The 8,160-nt window shown below is 42.2% G+C and overlaps 1 protein-coding gene across 1 annotated transcript; it reads left to right on the top strand.

Moving 5' to 3' along the window:
- Window positions 1-256: 256 nt before the first annotated feature.
- On the top strand, window positions 257-6,729 carry pex10 (peroxisomal biogenesis factor 10). Its single transcript, XM_051426401.1, has 6 exons — window positions 257-690; window positions 1,219-1,299; window positions 1,385-1,797; window positions 4,012-4,178; window positions 5,304-5,439; window positions 6,263-6,729. The coding sequence occupies exons 1-6, from the start codon at window positions 579-581 to the stop codon at window positions 6,329-6,331; spliced, it is 978 nt and encodes a 325-aa protein (XP_051282361.1). The 5' UTR covers window positions 257-578; the 3' UTR covers window positions 6,332-6,729.
- The last annotated feature ends 1,431 nt before the right edge of the window (window positions 6,730-8,160 follow it).

Genomic DNA, 8,160 nt, shown 5'->3' with positions numbered 1-8,160 from the left:
TTAGAATAAAACCAGTATTCAATGAAAATTAAATCAAATAAAAACGTCAAACGTTGGTTTCAAACATTAATTAGGTATTAATAAGTAAAAACATAGTCAGATAATGAGATCAAAGGCTAATTCCTTTTGAAATACCCTGTTTGGAAATACATAATTTATACTTCATTCGCCGTTTCTAGTTGAGAGTGGGCCTGTAATACCCCCTCCAGCCAGTAAGTGGCACTGTGAGGTCCATTGTCAGTTTTCAGGGCATCTACTTCCAGTGTGTAACTTGATTTGGCTGCATGAAACTGAACAGCTACTCTACGCGGATAAGAGAGGATAATATTACAGAATACACAGCACGGACACAATATGGTAGCTAGGTTAGTTTGTTGTGTTTTGCTCGCTGCCCGGTGACATCTTGAGTGTTTGCTAGTCTGAGCATTTAGCACTTTGTATGCTACATGCTAGTGTACAACCTAACGTTACTGTATGGAAGTAAAACTCCTGCCAGTGGTCAGAAACATTTCGCCATGAACTGTAACTCGGTTTGGGAATGTTAGCATCTGAAATTAGCTCTCTGATGCTAGCTGACAATGTCCCTCGCTCCTGCAAACCAGTCCCAGTTCATCCGGTCCAGTCAAAAGGACGAATATTATCAGACCTTCCTCAGAAACAACGCCAACGAAGCGTTTCAAACACTTGCTGGTGAGTTTGTTCATATTTAACACTAGTGAGAATTAGCATTCGGCTTCTTTAGCTAACTTACTTTACTTTAACATGTAGCTTCAGAGCTAACATTTGATTGGCCATTGACTTTGAATCTAGCTAGAATCATGTTAGCTCTCTGAGCGGAGGGAGCGTGTCGTATGTTTAGGCTCGTCCTATTTACTGGAGTATTGAATATTGCAATTTTCATTGCATAAGAACCTTATGGGATGGTAATGATTATTCCAGGTGTTAGTCAAGTGACTCAGGTGTTGCCAGGGAAACAGAGTTATGACGTGTGAAAAACTTTAGATTTTGATTGCAAAAGATTAAAGGTCTTAACTTTTTGTTCTTTAGCAAGTTACCATGGTATAAACGGGATAATGCCCGACGAGGAGTCCATTAATTCCTGGTAATGGATTACTATTACATAAATGCTTTGCTGGATGGATGAATGCAGACCTGCTTGTTCAAACATCAACTAGCTGTGTAGGAAATTGTTCTCAATTCTGTCTTCTCTTTCTGTAGGGTCCAAAAGATGGCTGGACTGGAGGAGAGAGATAGAGTTGCTGTCAGACCTCGCATACTATGGCTTAACAACATTCTCAGGTAGTTACTGACCAAACCAGCACAAAATCTCACTTTACTTTATCTTGTGATTAAATATTTGGTTTTTTATTATTCTCCTCCCCAGGTTACCAAACCTTGGGCGAGGAATATGTCAACATCGTCCAGGTGGATCCCACTAAACGTCAAATCCCCTCTCGGGTCAGACGAGGACTCTTTGTCCTCTGCCACGCCTTCTTCCCTTACCTCCTGGACAAGGTCCTGGTGTGCCTGGAGAATGAGCTGGAAGGCGGGCGGGAGAGCCGCAGTGGTGTCGGTCGGCGGCAGGCGGCGTCCGGAGTGTGGAGCCTTGAGTTTTGGCTGAGGAGGTTGATGCAGAGGGCGGTGGGGCTGCTGTCCGAGCCTCAGAGGAGGGCGTGCCTGCCAGCCGTGTTCATCCTCCAGCAGGGTCTCACCCTCCTGCACAGACTCCATGTGGCTCTTTTCTACATCAGCGGCTCCTTCTATCACCTGTCTAAGAGGGCGGCTGGAATCAGTTATGTAGGTGATTTCCTTACGTGTTTCAAATATATCTCACATATTAGACTGCATCGACAGTAAAGTAGGCCCCACTCATACATTCACATATATAACCAATTCTGCATTCATACTACTCACATGAATGTGTTCTCTCAACTAAATATCCATTGTAATCAGGTCATGTTTTTTTTTTTTTTTTTATTGGTTGGGCTTTTTAGTTACACTCTTCAGTGCAGGGCTTCTGAAAGTTTGGGCCTCAGTCCCTATCCCGGACCAAACAGCATGTTGATCTGGACCCGTCTGAAGACTATAATACGTTATAAAGTGTAACATTTTCTAACAACATGATGGGTGCTGAGCATGACTTTTTACTTCACAGGCCAGAAAAATCCAAAACACGAGTTGTTTTATTTGTCCGACTTTAAAGGAGGGTCAACAAAGCCTATGAGTGTGTCCCTATATGATATAAGTAAAGAGAAGCAGAAAGAGGAGGGGCGGGGCACACTGGTGTGTGTGTGTGTGTGTGTGTGTGTGTGTGTGTGTGTGTGTGTATGCGCAGCAGCGTGCAGTAAGAGATAGACGTGTAGGTGTGTGCACGTATATCTGAATCCCAAAATTATCAAGCGAATACCTACCCAACAAATTGATATAATAGTGGAATATTGGGGTCCAGCCCTAATTCACAGCAATCCTGTCCCCAGATTAATGTGGTTTTAATAAGTTTTTAATATGGCTCATTTCCTTATAGGTTAAATCGTTATTATTAATAGTGAAAATAAAAAACATAATTATATAGGACTTTTAACATCAGTTCCAAAGTGCTTCACAATTAACAATGAACAGAAACAGATAATCAACAATAAAAACAATAGAAAGGCAATGCAGAAAGGTTTTTTTTGTTTTTAAAAATGCATTCCAGTCTCAGCTGACCTGACAGTGAGGGGGAGGCAGTTCCATAGTGTTGGAGCTAAAACCTTAAAAGCACAGTTCCCCTTTGTTATGAGCCAAGACCGTGGGACATTTAAGAGCAGCTGGTGTGCAGATCTGTGTCGAGTATTGTGTTAGAAGCTCAGAAATGTAAAACAGCGCTGTGCCGTTAAAGCGTTTGAATGTGATCAAGAGGATCTTGAGTGTGCCAGAGTGACGGTAATGTGCTCTCTTCTCTTTAGTATTTGTCAAAAGCCTGGCTGCCGCATTCTGAACCAGCTGAAGACGAGCAGTTGCAGACTCACTTAGGAAAATAAGGAGTTGAGTAGGCAGCGAGGGACAGCTTCCGTACTCGCATAGTGTGCCTGCATACATTCATTCCAAAACATACACAGCATATATAGAATCATGTCAAAAGATAAAGTAGAGCATGTCAACTTCATACGATAAACCTCCCAAACAGTGTCATTTTAGTCCAATCACTACTCCCCCACCGTTTTTGTTGTTTTTCAGCACATTTCCTAACCACTGTAGTTAATTAGTTTACCATCTGTTGAGTAGGCAGGATGTCAGTGTGTGATGAATAACATCCTGAAGAGAGTTTGCTGCCCATAATGGAATGGTTTATTGTAAGATTTTTGCCACTTATTAGGTACACCTAGCTAAAACTAACCCAATGTAATATATTGTCTGTCTCATTTATATCAGTGGGGCTGGACTAAATGACAAACACCTCTCATTATAACTAAATACAGTTCAACAGAACCACAAACCACATCCTCTAAAATAATTATACAGTCGAATCAACACCTCTCTAAAACAGCTCAACAAAAACTGAACATTAGAACCTTCATGAAAGGAGGCTTTAATGCAGGACTGTTGTATTACACTGCATTAGTTCCAGCTAGGTGGACCCAGTAAACTGGAAACTGAGTGTATGTGTGCTTGGATTTTTATGGGCTTACATTTCTAGAGGCACTGAGTGCAGTTTTTACATCAAAAACTGAAATTCTATTTGGTTTGATTACAATCTTTTTAAATGTAGGCTAAAATGAGTCGCCTGGGTTCAGTCACCCCACCCACACACCCCTTTCCCTTCTATCTTCACCTGTCCTATCAGAATAAAGGCATAAAAAGCACCCTAATATATTATATCAATATTTTTAACAGTTAACAGTATTTTTCTACAGTAGTTACTCACTGTTTTATGCCGCTTTGCTGTTGCAAGGCAATTGGTGGCTTGTGACATATGTAGGAGTGAAGCTATGTCATCGTGTGTGTGTGTGTGTGTGTGTGTGTGTGTGTGAGCTGCGTGTGACAGGGCTGAACGGCGATGACGGAACCATCAGAAGCAGCTACAGGCTGCTGGGGGTCGTGTCCCTCCTCCAGCTGCTCATCACAGTTTGTCTGCAGCTCAACAACTTCAGACAGAGACAGAGAGCCCGGCAGGAGTGGAAGCTCCACAGGAATCTCAGGTACAGGACCAGATGGAAGGACACAGCTCTTGAGATGTCAAGACCTCCATCTCTGTCTTGTGGTGATGGCAGGACTGAATTGCAGTTTAAAACAGCTGATTCTTATTCTTAAAATAAATATTTCAGTGTTGAAGTAAACAGAGGTTTGTCAGTATTTCAGTGAGTGTCGTTGTAGGTGTTGTTAGAATTCATCCTCCTGGGACCTTAAAGGGAATCGCTGGTACTTTTCAGCCTGGCTTTTTTCATGTCTATGTGACTCATGGGGACAGCAATTTTTGAAATTGATTCAGTATCGAGCAAGATCTCTGCAGCTATGAAACGGGCTGCAATAATCCTTCCAGTCAATTGCCCTCCATCCAAGTCCAGTAAAGTTGCTTGTTTCTGACAGGCTAAGATTGTTATTATTATTATTATTATTATTATTATTATTATTAATAACTCCCAGAACACTGGAGTTGTTGTTCTACCACTGGGTTAGTTTTATTGTGTTACTGTTTGACTTTGGTGGTTTAGTTTGTTCATGTTATTGTGTGACTTTGCTGTTTTTAAAGGGTTAAAAACACCAAACCGACACCAAACAAACTAAATGCAGCGGTAGACCAACAACAACTTGAACAGGGAAATATAAGGCTGTTTCTTTAACAAAAAGTAGGGGTCCTTCATATAATGTTATCAGACATTACAGTAATAATGTCAGTGAAATAAACAAGCAACTTTAGACAAAGTAAACTGACTGAACATTTCCCCCAAAGGACTGCGTTGGAATCTGTTTAGCGCTCTCACACAATACTGGGCCAATTTAAGAATTTGTCTCCATTAGTCTTATACAAAAACATGGGAAAATAGTGTCCAGGTTGCGAAATACTAAAGTTTCCCTTAAAATATCAGTGAAAACTCCAATGCAATCTGGCCAGTAGTTGTTGAGGTGTCTTACTCTGAACTCTGCACAGATCTGACAACAGATAAGTAAAATGATCATGGTCAAATTATTCCTGTTTGCTCTGCCAGCAGGTGAGCCATAAAATTATGGATGCTGATTACACTCATTCGAGGTTACCGTTTGTCACTATCATAAATGATATGACTTGAGTTTGATGCCGATCTCTTCGACCTGTCTGTCTGCAGCCCTGAGCGCACACCGGGCTCGGGGCCCAGAGTCGCCCGCTGTATCTTGTGCCTGGAGGAGAGGAGAAACTCCACCTCCACTCCCTGTGGACACCTCTTCTGCTGGGAGTGCATCACGGAGTGGTGCAACACGAAGGTCAGGCCTGTGTCATGACTGTCTATCTGTATCTTTAGACTGTACTACATAAGTAATAGGGAGTTGTTGGGAATTAAAATACAATACTTTCACACTTTGATAATTTCAGTTTTGTGTTCATATGTTCCATATTCCTAAAGTAATATGTGTGAAATCATGTTACCAAACAGCAAATGTGAAACCAGGATTATCTTGGCCAAAAGAAATCCCAATTCTGATATTATGGCAATGTCTATCAAATGTTTTGTGCTAAAGTGCTGTAAGTCAAATTAGAGACTAGTTTTCCAGTCATAGAAACAGTAGGAAATTGATTCAAACCACCAAAAATCGATATAGCAATATTTTCAGCAAAGAGTCTATACCCTTGCATCATAAAAAAAGGAGGAATAAAACTGGGGTAAAAGGTGTCAGTATGAGGCCTACCGGTAAATGATATGATGGTATGTGCTGTCCTGTACTGTGAAGAGAGATCCTGGAAAATGATTTCTTAAAGCATGACAACCCTGTTATAGTATGTGTACTATGAGCATGAATACTCAATACTGGTATATTGTGACACCCATAGTCCCACTATAGAAAAACACTCCTCAGGGAGTGGGAGGGATGAGGGGTTGGTGGGGGCCAGTAGCTAATTTTCCCATCACACACTGGATCCCGAAACTTGGACTTAGAGGGTCAGAAGCTGTGGTTAACTGTTTAGTTACAATGAATGTGTGTGCAGAGACTCCCAGAACCCCCCTCCTTAACATAGGCTTGAATACGGCCTCAACCTTCTGTGTGTACGCTAATGTAATGCTGTCACGTGTGTGTTGTTTCCTCACAGGCAGAGTGCCCCCTGTGTCGGGAGAAGTTCCAACCTCACAGACTGGTGTACCTGAGGAACTACAGCTGAACTACAGAGCCGGATCTCTCTCTGCTCTCTCTCACACACACACACACACACACACACACACACACACACACACACACACACACACACACACACACACACACACGCTGCTGCTGCTGCTGCTGCTGGACCATAATGCATTCTAATACCTGTGCATGCAGGCTGCCCATCGGGAACATGTGAAGACATAAACAATATTTTCCGGCAGTCACACAGAACTTTGTGCCAACATACTGCAGCTTCCTAAGGCATAAACATTCAGCCTTTATGTTCTTTTCATTCTTTTTGCAAAGTGAATTCCTCTTTTGTTGTTGATTGAGAATTTAATTTTGGATTGTGTCAGTTGAAAGATGTAAATATTACTGTTAATTTAAATAAACCTTTGACAGATCCTAATATAATGCAGTGTCCAAATATTTGTCTGTTTTGTGTTTTTGGCTGTTAAATATACGATTATAAAAACTATTGTGTGATGGAAGATTTATGTTAAATAAGGTGTAGCAGTGTTTCCTCTAGGATTTGTTTTAGCAGTGGGGGCAGGCCTGTCCGAACAACACAACAGTATGTGGAGTTAAAGTGGACAGCCCCAATAACCTCTGAATAGTTCTACTTGTTGTTAAAGTGCAATGTGAGCGGCAGCCGACGGGGGTGCATTATGTCGGCAGGATCATTTAAAAGGCAACCGTGACTACATTGTGCATCTGCCACATTTCTGATACCGTGGCGGCAGAAATTTAACAGCGGCCGCTCCAAAATCAACATAGAGGAAACACTGGTATAGTAAGGTGGAGCAAGGTGTCTCCATAGCCAGGACATCAGAGCAGCAGTGTCCACACTAACAGAAAACTGATGAATTCCTTTTAGACATCTACAAACCTACATATGACTGAGCTGGACTTCCAGACAGGCTCATCAGTCGTAGAGCTCGAACAGCCTCAGGTTCCGAATATCAATGGACTATCTGCACCTCCCTAACACCCTAATTACCTAACAGGTCTCGTTGTCCTGTTGTGTCTTCTGACCTTCAGTGTCTCTGTGAAGGTAGATGATCATCAGTGTGGGTCATATGATGGAAAGGACGATCTGGTCAGTGATTTCCAAAACCTACAGATAATCATAACTCAAGATTGCTTACGCAAAATACATCAAAATAAATCAGGACTTGTCACACTAACAGCGTTTTATATACACACGTGCTGGTTTGACTCAGTACGCCTACCCGTGACAACAGGGCTACCCGCTTGGACGAGTGTCTTTACAGGCAGAGGGATGGTCGAGAGAGTTCAAGATTGAAAAGTTAGCAAGAACAAAGCAGTGAATCTAATAAAAGGTTCTTGTCTGATGATGGTTTCGTACTACAGCGAAAATCAACACAGCCACCTTCCTTCCTGCGCTGCGTAGAGTCGCTTTTGTTTTTTCATTGAAGAAAAGACGAAGCTCCACTCCAGTGATGGGCACATTTGATTGTCTAGAATTTCCTCACACTAAGTCCCGGGTTATATTGTTCTTCATAAGCTTTTATTATGAAGCAGCAAACTCAGCAGATATCTGAAAGTACAGACACCCAGTAGACAAACTAAACCACAGAGATTCAGTTAGAAGCTACCGAAGTACTGAGCTGAACAGTCAGAGACCTGTAACTCTGCTTTACAGCCACAGTCTTGGAACACTTGTTTTTTGAGGGGGAGAAGAGAGTTCGTCGCCTGCGAGATGTCACTGTAAGCCTTGGTCGGGCACGCTTTGGCCCTACTTCAGAGAAGATCCATCTGGGCTGCGGCTTGGCTCGGCACAACCCGCCGTGGTTTAACTGCTAATTGAAATGCAATCAGCAG

The sequence above is a fragment of the Dicentrarchus labrax genome, unplaced genomic scaffold (genome assembly GCF_905237075.1).
Source record: "Dicentrarchus labrax unplaced genomic scaffold, dlabrax2021, whole genome shotgun sequence".
Taxonomy (NCBI): domain Eukaryota; kingdom Metazoa; phylum Chordata; class Actinopteri; family Moronidae; genus Dicentrarchus; species Dicentrarchus labrax.
The sequence above is the reverse complement of the archived record's forward strand: the minus strand, read 5'-3'. Positions and strand labels throughout refer to the sequence as shown.